Here is a 23,171-nt window from a genome sequence, read left to right as displayed (position 1 = left end):
TCACAAAGGAAAGGGGAAGGGAAAAAGTCCTCCAAAACACCCAGCTAAGTTCCTGTGCTTCAAGCATGCATGCTTCCTTCTGTTCAGATCCTGAATAAGGTACTACCCTAGCCACCCAACCCTCCAACCAATCTGGTCAGAATTCAAAGAACCTGGAGTAGCCCTGAGGTTCCTAGACTCACATTGAATATGATTTCCTCTATAATAAACATAATAGTATTGGCCACTGAATTAAGCATCTACTATATCTGTGTCCTCTATTAAACCCTGGACATGCACTTTAATTTGCTTAGGAAGACCATCCAAGGTTAGAGTTACTCAAATTCACACAAACCCAACCTGGATTCTACAACCCATGTTCCTTCTATGGCACTGCTTATGAATAAGGGCTTGTCCGCCTGGGTCTCCAGGTTAACACAGCGATTTCCTCCTCTTGGGGTGTAGCCCTATCCTGAAGGTAGGCAGTCTTGACTGAGGCTCTGACACTCTCTGAACGTTGTCTTATTAGCCTGGAGCGTTGCTCCTTCACAGATGGCTTCCTGGCAACAAGGCCATGCATGGTCACTGTTCAGGCCAGCACCGCTGGCTCCATCCACACAGAAACGCTAGGTTATAGTTGGTTCACCCAGCCTGATCTACCTTCAATACCTCCTCCATAATAACTGCTGACGAGAGATGTTTGGATGGTCACCTGCTATTGGCCAGCATTACCTTAAGTACCTAAAATTTACAGTTGAACTTGACTGGTATTCATCCACCCTGGACCCTCAGGTTGCCTATCATCCAAGCCCACATCACATCATGGCCACAAACATTAACAAATATTCCTTTGGCATGTTGACATAGTAGAAAAGTCCTTATGCAAGAGAAATACCAAGAAACAACAAATGTCAGATGTACACAGAGAGACTCTAGGTTTCCACTGAATCCTGGGTTCACACTGTCAGCGGGAAATTCATGACACAGGTTTGTAAAATTACATCAGTGTGATAAAGTTGAAAAAAGTCATGATTCGTGATGTTGAGTCACAATTAGTCTCAGGTGATGGCAATTCAGTCTACAGGGGCTATACCATACACCAGTTCTTCACAATGAGCATGAAAATCACCTGGGTTTCTTGTTACACCACGGACACTTAACTCCGGACATCTGAGTCAGAGCCTGAGGCTCTGCATTTATAACAAGCACCCCTAACAGGCTGAAAGCTACTGATTCTCAGACTACACTTTGCAGAAGCCCATAGACCTCCTTGATGCAGGTTGAAAAAGGAAATAATACAACTGACTTACCAGAATCTAAGCCATGCATGTAGGTGTCCATAAACCTTCCAGCCAAGTCACATGATCTTACCAGAAAAGCAATTATTCATAGAGGTAAAAGACCAAGCCAGCACTGATTCTCAGAGCTAAGAATGTGCGGGAGATGGAGCCTGGGGTTGAGAGGACTGGAAGCACAATGAGAAATCAAGAGAGGGAAGGACTAGGCACCAGTGACTGAAAGAGAAACGACATTGTTCAATCGAATGCCACACCTGAAAAGCAAAGAAGGCAGCCTGAGGTATTCAAAATCAGGACCAGGAATGCTACCTCCAGGACACCTGACTTACTGGCACAGAAAAGGCAAACTTCAAAGTCTCAACAACAAGCAATGAAAAGAAATCAGTGCAGGCAAACCAAAAACGCCAGAGCAAGCACAGGGTCACGAATGTCCAGAAGGCAAGCAGGTAGATTCCCAGATATGGGAAATGCACTTACCTGCTGATCTTCAGCTTCCAGAAGGAATTGGCTGAGGGAAATCAAAGTGTCCTAGTCCCAGAAAAAGTAGTCTGTCCAGGAAGGAAGCCAGGAAGGAATGAAGTAAGGGAGCTGGAAAACTCAGTTAAAGGCTCAGCTTTACTGCCCACATCAAATCTGCTGTAGCCTTACATCATACTGACCCAATGAAGAGCGTGTATTCCTTCCTATGTGCACGAGGCACAATCAACACGTGTGAGTTAAATGGCTCTAGCTGTGAAAACTGACAAGCAGTACGAGGCACGAGGCACGGCTGGTAGAGCCCTGAGTCTCAGAGTTCTTGGATCAGCCCTATCAGCATCACCTGGGAACGTGTTGCTGCTGCTGCTGCTAAGTCACATCAGTCGTGTCCAACTCTGTGGGACCCCATAGACGGCAGCCCCGTCCCTGGGATTCTCCAGGCAAGAACACTGGAGTGGGTTGCCATTTCCTTGTCCAAAGCATGAAAGTGAAAAGTGAAAGTGAAGTCGCTCAGTCGTGTCCGACTCTGTGCGACCCCATGGACTGCAGCCTACCAGGCTCCTCCATCCATGGGATTTTCCAGGCAAGAGTACTGGAGTGGGGTGCCATTGCCTTCTCCACCTCCACGTGTTAGGACTTGTAAATTCTCGGCCCTGCTCCAAACTTACCAATCAGAAACTGGGGGTGGTGCCTGCAGCCTGTGATTCGACCAGCCCTCCACGTGGTTCTGATGCACTGCTCACTGCAATGAAGTCTATTGAAGGCATGGTGGAGAGAGAGGGCAGCTGTGGCCAAGGACGATCAATATAAGTGGGCTTGATAGTGGTGGTTTTTAAAGAGCTAGTGAAAACCAAAGCCTCTTTACAGAGAGAAGAAAACCCAGTAGAGATAATGTAAAATAATAAGTAATAAAATGTGCTCAGTGATCAACAAAGTTCCACGATGATATTCTGTGGTAGAGTTTCATCAATGTTGAGGAATCATTCAGTGTGTGTAGGATAATAATGTTTTGATACTGATAAGCAGAAACACCATGAATGCCAGAAGGGGTCAATTCACAATATGTGCTTGCAAATTCTCTCTGATGTATTTTAAAGAATTTCACCAAGCTACTTGGTGCCCTTGCTTGTGAAGAGATATTCACCAAGGGGGAAAAAAAAACTTCCCAAAAGCAAAGCTGGTTGTCTATTGGGATCTGTTTGACAAAAACAGAATTTTGTTTTAAATATGAACACAAGTGTAAGACACAAAACCAGCAAAGCATGTGGGGCTTTAATTACAGGCATACCTTGTTTTATTGTGCTTTGCTTTATGGTGCTTCAGAGAGAGGGCATTATTTACAAATTGAACGTTTGTGGCAAGCCTGCACGGAGCAAGTCTGTCAGCACCGTTTTTGTTAATGTCCTGTCTCTGAGAATTTTGGTAAGTCTCACAATATTTCAAGCTTTTTCACTATGATGGTGTCTGTTGTGGTGATCAGTGGTCTTTGATGTCACTATTATAAAATGATTGCAACTTGCTGGACGAGCAAATATTGATGAGCATTTTTCAGTAATAATTTTTAATTAAAAAAAACCCATGTTGCTATATTCTATAATAGCGAGTAACCTTTATGATATTCTAACTAGGTTAAATTCTTAAATTGCTTCAATTTTGTAGGAACCTTTTCAGATTCATTGGGTAAATTCAAGCCATTCTCTCGGTTCTGTGAACAATCACTGATTGGTGAAAAATGATTAAAATTGCTCCTTTTCACGAGAGTGTTTAAGTGATTTTGATACTCCTAAAGAGATTCTCTAAGTGCCTGGTGCTGAGAATTTATATATAATCATTGTCAACTACAGCATAGTGCAGTATATCTAAGAGCTAAAATGAGTAGTTGTCAATAGAGGCAGATTATTAACAGTTGGGCATAAACTAGTCATTTACAGATTTAAAATTATAGCTTATTTTTCTAAGTCATTTCATATGAACTAGATTGAGTGATATGCTCTGTAGTTTACCTTCCCTATTTCAGTGGTACTGAATAAACCTGGGTAATAGATAATCATGTCATATATGATCTTTAGTTTGTCTCTACTCACATCATCACAGAATCATTTTAAGGGAAGAGATTGTGTAAAATTTGAGTGTAACCCTCGCTCTTGAAGGACCACCCAGTCTTTGCGTGGATACCACTAGCTACAGGGATTCACTGCTCACACCACCACCCGTTCTATTTGGGAGCACTTCTAATCCTTTGAGAATTGTCTGCCTTACCGCCCAGATAAATTCATTGGCTTGAATCTTTGGCTTCTCCCTAAAGTTAAATATAAATGAGTCTGATCCCTCTGTTTTTCTTATATTTCTTTAAATATTTGAAGGCAATTATAAGAATCCCTTTTAGTCTTTTCCAAACAATTCAACCCAAATTCTCTCAAAATGCCTCATCAGACATTGTTTTTAGACCCTACAACTACTTTAGACAAAGAATGTAGTTTTGTCAGTGCCTGTCTTCAGATGCAAACTCTGAAACAGTCTGACAAAGAAACTGCAAAAGATCCCTCAGCTGAATGAGAAGGTTGGGTGTCACATAATCCCTATGTCCATTGCCGGAAAATAGCAGTTACTTTATTATTCCTTTATTGAGGTAGCTTTACAAAATCCACCATAACTTAAAATTGTACACAACTTTTTTCTCAATGGGATTTCCAACTCCATTTTGGACAGGCTAACATGTATGATGTACATTCAAATTGCCTCTTGGTTTATGAATCTGAGCTTTTGAATGGGGAATTATTAAGCTATTACTTTTCACAAGACTTCTCAGGTCACTTTTGATACTCTTGAGAAGAGAATCACCAATAAGTAGAAAAGAACATTTGATAGAGAATGATAGCTTTCTGTAGGAGCGTGAAGGAAAAGAGTGAGTTGGAAGGAAGCACATCTTTTAAATAAGGCCTAAGTTGTGACTGATGCTGTGGCAATATCAGCACCATTTCTGGAACGAACTACTCTGTCCACCGCCTTACTTCCTCATCTTTTCACCTCTGCAACAAAATTACTGGATCATTTCTTTCCTCATATTTGTGTCCCCAGATTCCACTTCTGTGTTCTCTCAGACTTCTGGGAAGGATATCCCCTCTTTGTAAAGGAGAGTAAGGATCTACATGCTTCCCCATTAAAAGTAATGATGAGCATTTTCCTGTTTCTCAGTATTTTCTTCTAGAAAGACCGTGAGTGACTTTCCCACAAGTAGCCTCTTGGTCTTGTGCATTACAAAAGCTGCCAAGAGCTCTTTGGAAGCCATCCAAAGAAAATAGGTACATCTACTTAAAGAGGTGTTTTATTTAGACTTAGAGGTTTATTTATATTTGTCTCCACAAATTCTAAGCGGTATTGATCTATGTACTTGCCGGGGTAAAACAAGACAAGAGACAAATCTTACCACTTAAAAAAAAATTCTCTCATGTGAATAAAGTACAACTAAAATATCTTTAAAAGCTTCTTCATCCAGATGCATGGCTAATATACCTCTACTGTAAATGCAAGGCACAATGAATTTTGGATTAGTGTTGGCAAACCACCTAAGAGGACATGTCAAGGTCTTTTATAGCGCTGTGTACACTTCTGAACAGCATTTAGAAGTTTTTTCAATAAATGGTATGAATTATGAGTCCACCGTTTTTTACTCTACAACTTTCTCCTAAAGAGTACCAAATATGGTGTTTGGGCAATGACTGATTCGGAGGTAAAAAGAATTTCTTTAAGATGTAGAAAGATCCAGGGGAACGCATGAAGTCGGACAAAAATAGGTTTGAAACCTACTTTCATCTTTCATAAAAATAACTTCATGCAATTATATATGCCCTCCAGGCCTCATTTTTTTTCTTGTGTTAAATAAAGATGGTAATCTCTACTTCTAAATGTTGTTGAGGCATATACTAGGTAATAAATCCATAGTTTTCCTTTCTTTCTGCAGCATATATATTTTCTCAAACTTAACAATAGGTGGCTCAGACGGTAAAGTGTCTGCCTACAACACGGGAGACCTGGGTTCAATCCCTGGGTTGGGAAGATCTCCTGGAGAAGGAAATAGCAATTCTTCCCTGGAGAATCCCATGGATGGAGGAACCTGGTAGGCTACAGTCCATGGGGTCGCAAAGAGTCAGACACGACTGAGCAATATTTACTTTACTTAGGAGATATTTATATTAGAAATGAACAGATTTACAAAGGTTTTACAAATTTTATATTCATTAGTACTTCATTTCATTTCTAGTTATGGTCCTCAGTAACTGAAAAAATGACTAAATAAACTTAAGCATCAATAACATTAGCACTTGGCCCCTCTGCATCTTGCTACCATTCTTTGGTCATATTCCCATGAATTATTCTCTCCCAGAGAATGAATGAAGAAAGGAAAGGACATAAAACTTTATTAGCCTTTCTGGTAACAAATTTAACTAACAGATACTTTGAACTGTGGATCAAAATGTGACTGTCCTCCCAATTCAATTCCATTGATAAGTTAAAATCTTTGGAGGCAAGCATAGATACTATCCAAGCCAGCATTTCCAACTTTGGAAAAATGGTGATGTAAGTACTTGGGGGGAACTGTACATCTAGGTGGGATAATGATGGCCAGTGATGGTGGGGGACCACTGAGGAGGACATTTCAGTGTTCCTGAATGTCACCAAGCCTTCAGTATCATCAGCCTGTATGACAATTAAAAATCCACATACAAGTGCTTTAAAAACAAAGAATATGGTGGCCTTCAGATGAGTGCCAAAATGGCAGTGAAATCTCTTGAAATAGCTAACCCGTCCTTGCCTCCCTGATCCCCTAGAGTGAATGCAGATCACTTTACAGAGCTCTTAGACAGGAAAGGAACACTCACAGAATGGGAAAAGATACCTGCAGGGAGGGAACAAACGAGAAAGTGAAAAAACAGCAGGAAAAGCTGCCTGAAGAGGTTTCAGTACATCGAAAACTATAAAGTCAGTGAGAAGTTGATCTTTCATTATTGTAACCAGCTGAGAAAATTCTGCCTCTAGCATCTGTTAGGAAGGGTGTGAAAGAGACAAGACTCATTTTGCCAAACTTAGATCCCACTCATTGCTGATAAGTCCTAACTTTGGAAGTAAAAAAATAATCAAGAATTCTGAGCCTGCAGGTTCAGGTTTAAACCTGCAGGTTTAACATAGTATGGCAGCTTCCTTATTGAATTCTTTCTTTCTTTTCCTTGCCATCTTTTCCTTTGCTTTCCCTCCCTCCTTCTCTCCCTTCCATCTTTACAGCTCTTTCACAACATAAAAGGATCACCTTGAAACGAAATTCTTTATATTCAAAATACAGACTTTCTTTTCTAGCTAAGAGTTTATATGTATTTCTTGAGCAGAAACAGTGACTATATTGGGGTTTAACATACCCCTTTACCCACAAGAGGAAAACAATGGACCAAGATGATTTTGTTCATTATATATATACACACACACACAGCAAGTATAACACATTATGATCTTGAAAAAGGAAAGGAATTAATCAAGAAAAGCTGTTAGAAGGGGTAGCCCAAAGAATTAATTTAAATACACTATTGATACTATGTGTAAAATAGATAACTAACAAGAACACACTGTATAGACAGAGAACTCTATATAATTCACTGTGATGACCTGAACAGGAAGGAAGTCCAAAAGAGAGGGGATATATGTATATGTGTGGCTCACTCATTTTGTTGTACAGTAGAAACTAACACAACACTGGAAAGCAACTACACTCTAATAAAAAATAATTTAAAAGGGAAAAAGTGCAGAGATAAGTGCAGGATGTTAATAGGAAGTGAGTGAAAGTCACTCAGTTGTGTCCGACTCTTTGAGACCCCATGGACTATACACAGTCCATGGAATTCTCCAGGCCAGAATACTGGAGTGGGTAGCTATTCGCGTCTCCAAGGGATCTTCTGGACCCAGGAATCGAACTAGGGTCCTCTGCATTGCAGGCAGATTCTTTACCGGCAGGGAATCCCTAAAAGGAAGTACTGAGGAGGATTTCATTAAAACTTTTGCAACAATACTCACACAATGCAGAGGGTGCAGACCAGTTGTGGGGTAACATAAAACGTTTATCTGGACCAAAGTGGCAATTAGAATAAGATTTAGAAAAGTGAAATAATGGCCTTTATTGCAACACAGACATGAGAAACCTGTTTCCAGGCAAGAAATAATGAAAACATATAATGGCGATGAACTTTAAACATTCTATATTAGAAATCCAAATATCAGATTTTCCTCATTTGATTTTAGAGCAGTGTTTGTAATGTTTTTCATGCTCACAGGAACATATTCTTAATCTTTCCTTGAATAACTAAAGACAGGAGCCAGGAACTGGAGCTAACAATACCAATGGTATCATACTGAATTATGACCCATAATCAGCCAAATGCCAAAGTTACCCATAGTCCAGAATTCTAGAAGAAAGTTGGGCACAGAGGTATATTTGGTGTTCCATCTACTTAAGTTTATCACAGTAGGATGAATTACATCTTTGGATTTTGGATTTGGTTGATACGAACTCCCTTAAGTTCTGGGTTACATTCCTATGTGTGCAACATTCATTCAACCTGTTAATAAAATGCATTTGTAATTTTGAGTATCTTCTCAAAACCATATTTTCTTGGCTCCTTCTTCCTGGAATCTGGAACAATATTTTTGTTTTTACTGATTCTTGTGTTACCAGGATAAATTTAGCAATAGAGTTTTTATATGTATAAGCAGGTTTGCATAGATTTCAGCATATATTAACAGAAGAAAATAGCTATATTTAAGGGCTTCCCTGATAGCTCATTTGGTAAAGAATCTGCCTGCAATGCAGGAGACCCAGGTTCAATTCCTGGGTCGGGAAGATCTACTGGAGAAGGAATAGGCTACTCACTCCAGTATTCTTGGGCTTCCCTCGTGTGACTCAGCTGGTAAAGAATCCACCTGCATTGTGGGAGACCTGGGTTCAGTCCCTGAGTTGGGAAGATCCCCTGGAGAAGGGAAAGGCCACCCAGTTTAGTATTCTGGCTGAGAGAATTCTATGGACTATATATTTAAAGAAACAGACTGGATAACTAACAGAAGAAAACAATTATATTTAGGGTTAGAATATTCAGTTCACCAGCTGGAAATGAATGATCATAATTTGAATGAATCTAAGCAATGAATGATCATAATTTGAATGACTTTTTCAGTTTCCTAATGAATTAGTATCCACATGTAGATACTGGCAATGAGATATAACACAGTGCTTTCTGATGATCTTATAAACTTTAACCCAGTGTGTATTGGTTGTAAAAAATGAGTTAATTGAGAATAAGTGATTCTTGGTGTCAAATATAGCCTTTCCCACTATCCCAACTCCATATCCTCAGCTAATTACTGATGCCATTCAAATCACAGGTTCAATCCTAACTACTTATCTTAGCTCTAACGTCTAAATATATATGCTTTTATTAATATAAATATTTGACCTTCCAGAGTATTTTTATTGTTGTTAAAGTTTGCTTCATACCATTAAATGTGCTTGTTTGGCATTCCTCTAATATCATCACCAGAAGTGTGTTTTAATGTAATTTAGACTATTTCCCATTCTGACTCTGAGAGTATTAAAGTATTACTTAAGTAGTCCTCTGAGGTGGTCCTGGTCGCACCTACCTGGACCCTCAGGGAAAACAGCAGAATAGTGTGGGGTGATTAAGATGAAGCATTTGGGTTTCACAGCATCCGTGTGATCACTCCATCATGACTGCACTGGTCTTACCACGTTTCCTGCACTGTCCACCCCAGTCCTGAAGGGGACTTGATTATGTTGACTCTAATCTCTCTCTGTTCATGCTTGATAGTGCCAATGTCCTGTCCCTGATCAAAAGTCTTTCAATAAGCCAGGGTATTTGGTTTGGGACTTAAGTCATTCCCCATTCTCTCTCCAGTGCATCTTTCTGAAATGCTTTTATACTCTTCCTTAGAAACGCTCACCTCATGAAAAAATAAGGCTCATGCTTGTGCTCAGTCGTGTCCAACTCTTTGCGACCCCAATGACCATAGCCCATCAGGCTCCTCTGTCCATGAGATTCTCCAGGCAAGAATACTGGAATGGGCTGCCATGCCCTCCTCCAGGGGAATCTTCCCAACCCAGGGATCAAACCCAAGTCTCCTGAGTCTCCTACACTGAAGGCACATTCTTTACCCCCTGAGCCACCTGGGAAACCCCCCAAATAAGGCTACTTGTCCTTAAATACACAAGTATTCTTAGCTCTACAATTTTTATTATTTGGTCTATGCTACCTAAAATGGTCTTTTTTCCCCCCAGGTTGTGGATCTTTCTAACCTGGATCCTGTTTTAGACCCCAGCTAGTGTTCCCATCTCTGAAAGTCTGTCCCACCAGAGCCCACAGGCAACACACCCTCTGAGTTCCGAGACACAAATAGTCCACATCTCTCACTTATCAAATTATTCCTTTTATTGTTATGTTTTATCCCCATCTATCTCATCCTCCAAAATAAGCCCTGTAATGTTAGAGATTGCATTTTATATCTCTTCTGTTCGTCATGGCCTGGTAGAGTATTTTGCACAATTAATATTTATTAGTAACTATACTGACACCAACTCGATGGACATGAGTTTGAGTAAACTCCGGGAGTTGGTGATGGACAGGGAGGCCTGGCATGCTGCAATTCATAGGGTCGCAGAGAGTCAGACACGGCTGAGCGACTGAACTGGAACTCGAATACCGATAACTAGATTTCTAGACATTAACTAAGCAATCTATAGCAGGGAGAGAATCAAATTTCAATATTATTATTCAAAAAGAAGAACTAAGTAAGAAAATTCCAAAAATCTAAGAAAATATTTCTGGCTTTTTAAACTACAACTCAAAGCTTATCACTCTGACCTTCTCCTTCTAACTTCTGCAATATAGAATCAGTTGCTTACAATTAGAATAAATTATGCACCAAATGCCATAAATTATGAAAGCAAATTTTAGCTTTATGTTGAAATTCTTAGACATTACTAGTATCATTTTCTCATTTACTTGTCAACCTATTTTTTTTTTAATTATCAAATGCTTGCTTATTTTTTGTTGAGCAATTAGGCTTCTTACATTGCCCTGAATACATACAACCCCATCAGAAACAACTTTATAAGCCTAATAACAGCTTTCATGCAACACATCAGACCCTGCTATTTTGAAAAATGACATGACCATAATGAGGTCCTTTAATCTGAACTTTTTGAAGAGTTACTAAGAGAGATGAATAAATATGCTGATAGAAATTTTTGTCACTATACTGATCTGAACATGTAATTATTAAAGTCTTTTTAGAGTAAAAAAATTTTTTTGAATCTTACAATTCTGAACCTATCTTATATGTTTTTCAGTGTGAATCCATAGAAAATTTGGTTGTATGGATTGGTTGCGATTTTATGCCTTATTCTGTGCTAGCAAGACTCATTCTTTGTCTCAAAGGTCCTTATAACTTTGAACACAAAATTACAAAGCATATGGGAATTGAATAATCTATCAATTATGCATGGAACAGCAGTTCACACCTCAGGAATTTCTGTTGCACTTAAAGGGACTTCAAGGGGGCCTTTCTATTGTCTATTTTACAAGCAGGAATTTATATTTTGTGATTAAAATAATGCACACAAACACAGAGACCTTTTGTTTAAATGGTCTCTTTAATTACATGAAAATGAATAAGAATATAAGCTAATTCTAGAAACTATCCAATTAAGATTGTTGGTTGAATATATGCACTTACATTTCATCCTGAAACTCCACCAAATAATACTAAAGAATAAAAAAAAATGATGAACACACAGTAAAAAGAGAATGGACAAGAAGTGTCAACAGTCTGGGGAAGACAGAAAGTAGAGGATTAGCAAGTGACTTAGAAAAATGGAAAAACCTAAAACTTATGATCATGCAGTGGGTTCCAGTGTGCATGGAACCCTTTGGAAAGTCAGGATTTAGAAGGAGGGGGAGTATGTGAAGTCCAGGATTGAAAATGGGAAGAACTGAATGATCTGTTCAAGAGGAAATTAGATTGCCCCAAGGCTCTTCCTTTAGTCTATGCAACCGTACTTCTCCTCTGAATAGGTTACGCCTTTGAAGCACAGGTTGCTATCTCGTAGACTATAGCCCACCAGGCTCCTCTGTCCATGAGATTTTCCAGGCGAGAATACTGGAGGTACAAGCTAAGTTTCTGAATACATGAGCATTAAATTAAAGGCTGTATAGTGGAAAAAAAAGTCTGCATATTATGTAGCAAAACCATCAGCTCCTCTCCATTCAACCCAGGAAGGCTGTGCTCTGGTGTGTAGCCATAGGTAAACTGGAAGACCCAGAACAAAGTTATACCAATCTCTACAAACGGAGCACTTGGAAGGCGGTGCCCAGTAATCATGTGTGAAAGACACCAGCTGATTAGCCCACTGATGCATGACAAAATGCCAATCAAGTTTTAGTTTCTCTTTGGTATGAACTTTTATGAGAGAGTTCTAAGGAACAGCTCAAATAGGAAAGTCAGAAAAAAATAAACATAATAGAAAATCTTCAGGGTGTTCCCACTGGCTCTTCCCTCTGCTTGGAATGCTCGTCCCATACCTGCTCTCTTTACTCCTACACTTCATGCAGAGCCCTGTGCAAATACAAAATAACGAGATATCTTTTCTTACTAATGTATGTAATATTGCATTACACTCCCCCCCCAGCACCCAATTCTTTGTTACTCTATTTCTTTACTTAAGTTTATATTTCTGCATATATTAATCATTACATACATATTTTCATACATTTATATATTTGTTATCCATTTCACCCACTGAAAAATTAACACTCATGAAGGTAGGAACATTGCCTAGGGCACATGATAGATCCTTAATAGTTACTGTTAATATTATTTATTTATCTGATTACTTATTTAGTAAAAATAAGTAACTTTGATAAATCTAAAACAATGTAGGAAACACAATTTAAAAGATTAAGAATGCAGAAGATAAGAAAAGTTATAGCCAGGAAATAATTCAACAATATTAACTATGCTGCTGCTGCTAAGTTGCTTCAGTCGTGTCTGACTCTGTGCGACCCCATTGATGGAAGCCCACCAGGCTCCCCTGTCCCTGGGACTCTCCAGGCAAGAGTACTGGAGTGGGTTGCCATTTCCTTCTCCAATGCGTGAAAGAGAAAAGTGAAAGGGAAGAGGCTCAGTCGTGTCTGACTCTTAGCGACCCCATAGACTGCAGCCTACCAGGCTCCGCCGTCCACAGGATTTTCCAGGCAAGAGTACTGGAGTGGGGTGCCATTGCCTTCTCTGAATATTAACTATATAAAAACAATAATTGGAGAAGAATTAGCTCTTGAAAATTCAAAGTATTAAAAACTAAAGATATAGTTCCATAAGTTTGGGAAGACTTGGTAAAGAAAATCTCCAAGAAACTAAAGAGAAATGTAAGATATGAACAATAGGAGAGAAAAAATAAGAACGTAAGAGATCAATCCTGGAAGACAGATAGGAATTTGTCTGAAAGGAATTTCCTGCAGTAACAGAAAAAGTCGAGGGGAGGGAACCACTAAAGGTATAATGTAGGTTGACTTCTAGAATGAAAGTAAATGGCTCTTGGACGGAAAGACCCTCCAGATGCTCTACAAACTAAGTGCAAAAGAAACCCATCAAGATACTATCTTACTGAAGTTCAGGATTTGAAGCTAAAATTTTTTTTATATCAATAAACCTTAAAAATATAACATGGAACCAAAATATATGAGAGTACATAAACAATTTAAAACCTAAAAAACCTTCATTTTATATTATTAATAAATATGTAAATATTCAGTGAAACTACAAAAAACTTTCATGAGAATAATAACACTAAAATCAAGATAGTAATTATCTGTGGAGAGAGAGAGGGAAATCATATTTAGGAAGACCTCAGATGAGGCATCATTTATATGTATAAAATTTTATTTTAAAATGTCTTAAAGCAAATATAAGATTTAATGAAACTGAGTGGTGGGTGTAATGGTTTTTCAGACTATCTTCTACACTTTTTGATGTTTTTGAACTATTTCACTTTTTGAAACAAAAAGACACTAGAGAACAAAAGAGTGAAAACAGGTTACATAAAAAAATTACAGGGAAAAAAATGACATCAGGTTTCTTAACTGTAATAACAGAAACTAGAATATAATGGAGAAATGTCCACACAGTTTGGAGAGAAAATGATTTTCAACAAAAAAGAATACATCCAGCCAAAATATCAGTCAATATAAAATTAAGGTAAAAAACACTTCAGACTTAGTCACTCACCTATTCTTAAAAAAAGCTAGTGAATTATGTACTTTGTGAAATGAGAGCAAATTAAGGAAGAGAAAGGTATGAGAGCTGTTAAGAAAAAAATTCACTGGACATTTGTTAAACATGGCAAGACAAATTTTATTTTCACTGCTAAGGTAGAGAAGAGAGACTTCAGTACAGAGCTGAACTCCATGTCTACAAGATTGATAATCTAGATGAAACAGACTGAAACAGACACATTTCTCTAAAGTCACAAACTACCAAAAGTCACACAAGAAGAAACAGGCCTATGTCCATTAAATATACTGAATATAAATATGTATATTCAATATTTATATCAATTAATAACTTTTCAAAACAGAAAGCCCCAGGCCCAGAGGGGTTCACTGGTGAATTCTACCAAGCATTTAAGAAATAAATTATCTCAATTTTCTGCAGTCTGTTCTGGAAGATAGAAGCAAATGGAAAACTTCCTAACTGATTTTATGAGTTGGTGTTAATCTAATGCCAAAGCCACATAACCACATTACAGAAAATTACATATCAATACCTATTACAAATATAGATGCAAATATCCTCAACAAAATGTTTTCAAACAAAATTCAACAATGTACAAAAATAACTACACAACACAACCAAGTGGGATTTATACTAGACTGATTCACCATCAAAAATCAACTAATGCAATAAAAACCAGACTCTTTGACCACGTAACAGGTAGCTCCAGTCATAGGCTTTATTTTGAAGTTCATCTTGCCTGAGTCAGAAACTAATCTGTTGTATCTCCCAGGATCCAAGGACATTTTGAAGCCTTTCTCAATAGTCTTGAAGAAAAGAGAAATTATCCCCTTCCCTACCACCACTCTATGGAGATGATGAGACTCATAACATAGCTCAGACTATAGTCTATAGGGTCACAGAGAGTCGGACACGACTGAAGCAACTTAGCACATTAAAAGAATACTCTTTCCCCTCCCCAAATTCCCTGATTAGTTATGTTCAACGCTTTCATAAGTTCAGTTTAAGTGGACATATCTTAATATTTTCTATTAAGCACTTCATTTTGGAATGAGAGTAGCTGGCATCTATGATTATCTTGCAGCTTTATCACTGAAACAAATAATTCCCTTTCCACCACTGAACCTCTCTGTTAGAAATCATCTTCCCTCATGACTTGTTAAATACTAAGATGTATCTGATGTATTTCTTCTAACCATTCTCTTCCTGGAAAACAACATTTGTCCCTGTGCTACTGGTAGCTCCACATTTGTGTATGTGATTTCAAGCTCTGTAGCGCAGACACTACCTTCATTCCATTTGTAGCTGCACATCCCCTAACAGGCTGTACCTCATCTAAAGTTGTTGACTTAACTATCTTCACCCTTCAATAATTTGCTAATGATATTTTCTAAGAAATATTATGACCAATTTTATAGTGGAAGTGGGCAAGATCGAAAAGATCCTGATTTTCTAAAATAATAATGGAGGGGCAAGCTATACTGTTTTATTAAGTAAAGGTCTTACATATTTTACCACTAACCACAATATTATGTTAAATTTAGCCAAACTGATGTATAGTTTTAACATTTAAAATGTGCAATGCGGTTAGTCACTTCAGTCGTGTCCAACTCTCTGTGACCACATGGACTGTAACCTGCCAGGCTCTTCTGTCCATGGAACTCTCCAGGCAAGAATACTGGAGCGGAGAGCCGTTCTCTTCTCCAGTAGATCTTCCCAACCCAGGGATCAAACCAGGATCTCCTGCATTTGCAGGCAGATTCTTTACAGTCTGAGTCATCAGGTAAGCCCCTTAAAAAATGTACAAAAGGTAAATATTTTAAGGGAGAGGAAAATAGCACTTTTAAGATGAACTTCAGTTGACAAAATAGTTAAAACCACTCCCTTTGTAATATTTACAAGTTCTAAAAGCTAAGATTCTTCAGTATAACAATGTAAGTCTGACAGTTTTACTAATAATACTCTTATTTATATTATTGTAGTCAGGCAAACCTTCATAAATGAAATTAACAGACACATATTTTCCAGGTGGAACTTTGGCTTTAGATGCTGCTTTTCTTTCTATAAAATGAAAACACACTCCAGTGTTCCTGCCTGGAAAATTCCATGGACAGAGGAGCCTGGCAGGCTACAGTCCATGGGGTCTCAAAGAACTGGACACGACTGAGCACACTCGCTCTTTGTGCATATAAAATACAGCAAGGGGAGGGGGAAAAACACATTTCAAAATGGGAAACTCTAAAGCACATCAGTCCAAATAAGCTAACATTTGTGAAGTAATTCTCATCCTTATAAATTGCCTTCTTGCAGGAAACAGACCTTATCCTGACTTTTAATATTTCAATGCACCGATCTTGGTGGATGGAGAATGGACCAGGATGTACGGTGACATCAGTGACTCCTGCCCCAGACTGGGCCCCAGAAGACCATCGCTACATCACGGTCTCAGGGTGTTTTCTGGAGTACCAGTATATAGAAGTGGCTCATAGTTCCCTCCAGATTGTCCTCGCAGTAAGTGTTGACAGCCAACCACTCCTCCTAGTGTTTCCCGAACTGTTTTATTTCTGTGTATACTCAGCACACGCAGTTGGAACCTGTAGGTAGAAGGTGCCTGTGTGCTTTTTCCTAATCACCGCCACTTTTAACAGGGATTTGTCAGGTTAAACCAGGCTATGTCGTGGACTGAGTGATTCTTTCTGGGTATGCTGCTAATTCTGGGAATTCCCTTCTCCCTTAAAATCTTCTTCTTAGATTTCCCCCAGGTACCATCCATCATCTTTTATCACCGTCTCTCTTTTTCAAAACAATTCAGCTTTTCTATGAATTCTACTTCTAGATTATCACACTCCTATTTTTCATAGTATTCTGCCAATAAATAATGCTCCCTCTACAGGAAGAAAGTTGGAGCTATAAATAATTCCTTTGCTTTTGTATATTTATAGAACACATTTGTATAATATATTACTATGTTATATAAAACATTATTTTACATTATATTCCTATGATAAAGAGATAAATACCTTCCTTTCGTGAGAACTTTCGCTAATGCTAAATGTGTAATTTTGTGGGATTCATAAAGTTAAGGCAACTTTATTATACATGTCTCCACTTATTACAGATCATGTATGCAGATCTATGTGTATTTTCTTAGACTCTATATAGATCTTCAGTTGAGGTGCACAGTCTTAATCTTTAACAACAAATAATACAAGTAGAATCTTCTTTTTACCTTTCTTTAGTTAATTACTTTGAGAATGACAGTAACTCACAATTCTTAAATAACAGGACATAAAATATTCTGGGTAGAATGGTACCAGCTGGTTCATATAAAACTCTTCAGGAATTTCAAAAGAAAGTACATGAGTGTGTGTATTAGATTATATAACTAATATATATAGTTATTATATTTTTTAATGAGGAATATATATGAACATGCATATACATATATAATTATATACTATATATGTTGTGCTATGAACACTTCCCAAGTTTCTGTGACTAAAAACCATAAAGGTTTATTCTTATGGGTGAGCAAGAAGTTTTACCAATCACTGGTCGCTAAGGAAACAAGGCTAGGAGCACAGCCACCATCTCAGTCATCATGGTTGCCATGCCAGATGGCAGGAAGAGATCTGAAGTGTCTACATTGGCACAAAAATGCTCCTACTTGAGAGAGGAAGCTCACTGCTCGTAGTTCATTGTCCAGAACTAGATACAGATTCCTACCCAATCACAATTCAGCCAGAAAGGAGGAAGAACTGTAAATATTTGAGAAGCAGCATAAATTATTTCCACAATATTTGAATTACGTTCTTGGCTAAAGCACTGAGTGATCTCCCTTGAATGTGTCCAACCTGAAGCACTTCTTAATTAAAAAAAAAAAAAGCTCCTATGATAGTTTTAAATTCTATAACTGTTCATTTTTATTATATTTAAGTAAAGTGAGATTTGATGGAATGAAACTAGTCATTTCATAATGTAAAATTCATTTAGGTGAAGCATTCATTCTCATATGGGAAAAGTAAAATATTTCTGGTATTTAGTGACAGATAAAATGTCTTCCTACATGTTAGAGAGGAATTTTAGAGAAAATGTTCCTTCCCTGAAACTCCCTTTTTATCTTTTTTTTTAACTGTATCCATAATTTTTGGAAAACTTCCAAATATCATCAAGAATGATGTAAACATATAGTCTGTGTGCATGGATAGTTAAATATATGACTATTTTAGAGAGTTATTTGAATGAATGTGTGTATGAATAAACTATACTCGCAGATTTATTAAACTGCCCTGAAATTCTGGTTCACAGATAATTTGCTGAGGAAATACATTTGGACATGGAAGCATGTGCTAAGGCTGACATACTGCCCAACGAAAAAAAATATTTTTACATAAGTAAAAATCATCTGTAAAGGCAAAGTGGCTAGAGTGTAGAGAAGATGGATGGAGTGTCTCTAAGAGCAGATGCGACCAATATATCAAGCTGCTGGTTCTCTATCCTCCTGTCTACACGTCCCCCAGCTGACTGGAGCAATAGTTTGAGCAGGTCATCACAGGATGTGGCATCTTCACCTCTGCCCTTTCCACCTGCTCTTCCTTCTGGGGTAGTTCTTTTGCTATGCTGCCTGGATCACCTGAGAGAGTAAGTCAGCAGCCCAAGCCAGTTTCTTTGGAAAAGTTTCCACACACTTTCTGTCTTTGGGTTTGTTATGGCCTAGCCAGCCTTGGGCTGAAAGCATCTGCTATATAGAAAACCTAGCCCATCTTAACTGGTGTTTTAGAATGCAAACCAAAACAGGGCTGATCTTGAACAATTTGCTCTGCCCAGTTAGCAGAAGCCTTCCAACTAAATGTTCCTACAGTCATTCTGATCACTTCTTTTGCTGTGTTTAAGGCATCCTGCATGCAGTCCATGGGGTTGCGAAGAGTCGGACACGACTTCGTGACCGAACAACAACAAGGGATGAAACAGTGGCTTGAATCTCTGCCTCTCCCCTTCTCCTGTTCCTCAAATCATCTTCCTGACAATCCAATGTTTAGTTCGGTCCAGTCCAGTGAACGCTTCCTGAGTGATGCTCCCTGCTGGCATCTAGAGAAACAAATGACCTTGAGGCTGTCAAGGTCAGAAATGGGCATGGTTCCTCAGGGTACACACCCAGGGCAGACAGACACACTTTGGGAATGTGGTACAGAGAATACGTTTGTGGCATTTATGGCATCATCTTGGCTTCTTAGTTCCGTCCTGCTTTTTGTGAAGTCGGCTAAACTCCCACACTTCTCTTTCACCTGTCTTTGAAGCTACCCTCTCTTCCAGGATATCCGGCTTAGATCTGTTTTCATAAATGGCTGCTGTTCCAGCAACGGCTCTTGATTAACTCCAAATCTCTCCAGCTCTTTTTCTCCACCTTCACTCAGCCTCTCTTTCACAGATTCCTAACCCCTGGCACGCCTGTCACCCCATTGTTCGGTTTCCTGCCAATCAACTCCTAGCTGATTTTGAAATTAGCATTCACAAAGCCCACATTTGCATTGCACATTCATAAGATATCTCCCATCTCCAGCCAAAGGAAGAAGAGTATAATATCCACATAATTGGGAAGAGAGGCTATTAATCACACAGCCTCCAGCCGAGCAGAAAGGACTGCCACAGCATCATAATGATCAGCCAGGTGTGAGGTTTCCAGCGTTCTCCTTCTCCAGCAGCATTTTCTTCTAGTTAGGATCAGATATCACGTACAAAGGGAATACAGGTGTGCACAGTTTTAATAAAATCCAAAAATTTTTTTTAAAACTGCACCTACAAAATAGATAAAATAAATACATATGGAAAGAGCCCAGGAGGAGCCAAACTAAAGAGATGATGCTGTTTACATTACAACACAATGAACCTGATTTCTTCAGAAAATGTGACTATAACTGTACGGTTTACAAAATGCATTTACGGGAATTTAATCTTTTGATTTGTATAACTGTCCTGGGAGGGCAGCAGGACAGACTCAAAGCCTTTCCCAAGATTTCTTAGCTAGTACATGTGGAGGGCAGACATGCTAATCTAAGTTTTTCTCAGTACCAAGGATAGGAAAACAGACTTAAACCAGCATGCCAGCATCAGCTGATGGGTAGCAGATTCATGAAACCCCAGAATTCAGACTTCTCTTCAGTAGCAAAGAATGCCACTATTAATTAGCTATGTCTTCCATGGGTGAGGGGAAGGGAGGTATATATACCTCATCTGTATTTGGTTTTGTTCAGTCACCAAGTCATTTCTGACTCTTCATAACCCCATGGACTGCAGCATGCAACGGTTCCCTGTCCCTCACCATCTTCCAGAGCTTGCCCAAGTTCATGGCCACTGAATCAGTGATGCCATCCAACCAGCTCATCTTCTGTTGCCCTCTTCTCCTTCTGCCTTCAATCTTAGGCAGCTCAGGGTCTTTTCCAAAGAGTCAGTTTTTAGCATCACATGGTCAAAGTATTGGAGCTTCAGCATTCAGCATTAGTCCTTCCAAAGAATATTCAGGGTTGATTTCCTTTAGGACTGACTGGTTGATCTCCTTGCTTTCCAAGGGACTCTCAAGAGTCTTCTCCAGCACCCCAGTTCAAAAGCATCAGTTCTCTGGCACTCTGCCTTCTTTATTGTCCAGTTCTTACATCTGCACATGACTACTGGAAAGACCATAGCCTTGACTACATGGACCTTTGTCGGCAAAGTGATGTCTTTGCTTTCTAACACACTGTCTAGGTTTGTCATAGCTTTCCTGCCAAGAAGTAATCGCCTTCTAATTTCCTGGCTACAGTCACCATTCACAGTGATTTTAGAGCCCAAGAAGAGGAAATCTGTGACTGCTTCCACCTTTTCCCCTTCTATTTGTATTACACACACACCTCACTTCCTGTAACCAACACAATGAAAAGGGAGTAGTTTTACAAAGAAAGGTAAATAAATGAACCACTAAGGGAAACTTTTATCATAATAACTGAAGTAACTTTTTATTTTGAAACATATTCAGATAATTCATTGGAAGACAAAATCCCTTTCTTCTCTAGCTACCTCCAAAGGACCAATATCTCTAAATTTAACATGAAGTTCTCCAACCAAAATTGCTAGGCTTCGTTTTCCTTTATTTCTTTTACTTCTGACACACTTCTAAGCAAGTTGACTATTAATTTTTTAAGAGACCAGTAGAGGATATTGGTAAAAACATAAATAAGCTTACTATTTCCCGCAGCCATTAAAACTGGTTTAGAAACTGTCTACAAATTAGCAGGGAAGTCACAGAAAACTTTGTAAAAGGTTCCTGTACACAGTTCATAGCTAAAAAAAATAGGTTCAATGCCAAGTTTATCCTTCAGTTACATCTATTCTCTATAAAACTTTGTAGAGTGCTTGAAATGATGGAAATAATTGTTCAACATACCATGGTGAAACAAATTTTGAAGGTAAAATATGTGCCTTTCAAATGGATAGAGTTTGGAGAAGGCAATGGCAACCCACTCCAGTGTTTCTGCCTGGAGAATCCCAGGGACGGGGGGCCTGGTGGGCTGCCGTCTACCGGGTCACACATGAATTGGATACGACTGAAGCGACTTAGCAGCAGCAGCAACAGATGTTTCCAATTGTTTCCAGTTAATGATATACATTTGCTATCTGGCTTGCTAGGATTTGCCTAGGAATAACACTGGTGAAGAAATTTGCAAAATTCTAAATGCAAACTTTATCCAAGTTGACCTGGGGTTGTTCTGGTAATGGCACATGTTGTTTCTCTGAATGTTGCTGAAGTGTGTGGTGCATATATGAGAGTAAAGGGCCTTATTGCTCATGCTGTTTTTTCCCCTATAATCTGGAAACACATCCATGGAAGCTTGATTTTCAAAGATTTGGATTCTGATTTTCACTTATCCTTGGACATTGCTATTAAAATGGCAAATATTAAATCTAAGTTGTTAACTTGCACCATCTCAAAGAAGTGAGTGGGAAAAATGGTGTGAGCAGATGATACTCAGCTATTGTTGTATTCAGAAGTGCAAGGATGACATTTGAAATATTTGAGCTGAAAAATTAAGACAGTGTTTTTAAGACAAAATGTAAGTTTGATCTGGTATGTCTGTTATGCAATGAAAAATGATTTGGCCATTTACGTTACTGAAATTGTCATTTTGCAAAAACTAATTAGCCAAACCTGTAGCTCCATAATTTTTTTGTGTGTGTGTATCTATTTTCACTCTCAAAAAATGTTACAGTTTGGACAGTGAGTTACACAAAGCCCTATCTAGAGATAAATAGATTCCTAAACGATCTTTGACAGAGAAAACTTTAAGATTTTCAAAAACACTAGTGTTAACAGCGGTGCTTTGCACAGTCTGCTTTTAAACTTACTGATTTTGAAAGAGTTAACGAACATTTTAACTTTCACAGCTGTAAAGTAGTAGCACCTGGTCAACTCCAAATATTTAGGAAGTAAATACGGAGCTCTGTCTTGCAATCTATATCTGGAAATCTCCCTCTCCACCTCTATCCCCCAATCTAGGGACCCAGGAGAATGGCACAGTGATTCAGCATTTCTAAGGCATTCATTAAAATGTGCTTGAGTGCAATGAAATCAGGGGAGAAAAAAAGGTGCAAAACACACAGATATTAAAATCAAAACTTTTTTTATAAAAGCAAAAATAAGGAAATTGTATACTTTCTCTCTTACTGAAGCACTTGGAAAGCTGCTGAATTGACATGCATCTCCCATCACTATGTTAGGTAAGTCAGCCAAAGATCTAGCAGAAAGCATATGGAACACTGTTTGTCAACGAGTTCTAGAGAAGCTTCAAAACAGAAGCACAGGGGAAATCACAGGACACAACCTGTAGCTCCATAATTTGATTCAAATACACTTGAGGCACATATTTTCATGGACAAAAATATTTTATCAACAAATATATTGAAATTAAATATTTCCCACAAGTTTTATATACATCAGATTAATCTAGGTGCCTTTATGAGAAAGAGTTATAAGTATAATTGTTGTTTATTTTATCTTGGTGGTGTTCTTTGTATACCTCCCAGAAATTGCTGCTGCAAATCAAG

General features: G+C 38.5%; 1 protein-coding gene across 2 annotated transcripts in view; it reads left to right on the top strand.

Moving 5' to 3' along the window:
* NKAIN2 (sodium/potassium transporting ATPase interacting 2) overlaps positions 1 to 23,171 on the top strand; it is a 1,181,035-nt gene that overhangs the window by 995,463 nt on the left and 162,401 nt on the right. For both annotated transcript variants that reach the window (NR_198871.1, NM_001434919.1), the window contains exon 4: positions 16,407 to 16,607. Coding sequence is in view for 1 of the 2 variants with exons in the window: in NM_001434919.1 (NP_001421848.1) it covers positions 16,407 to 16,607 (201 nt within the window). In the remaining variant the exon portion in view is untranslated. The remainder of the gene's footprint in view (positions 1 to 16,406; positions 16,608 to 23,171) is intronic.

Source organism: Bos taurus, chromosome 9 (assembly GCF_002263795.3).
Source record: "Bos taurus isolate L1 Dominette 01449 registration number 42190680 breed Hereford chromosome 9, ARS-UCD2.0, whole genome shotgun sequence".
Taxonomy (NCBI): domain Eukaryota; kingdom Metazoa; phylum Chordata; class Mammalia; order Artiodactyla; family Bovidae; genus Bos; species Bos taurus.
The sequence above is the reverse complement of the archived record's forward strand: the minus strand, read 5'-3'. Positions and strand labels throughout refer to the sequence as shown.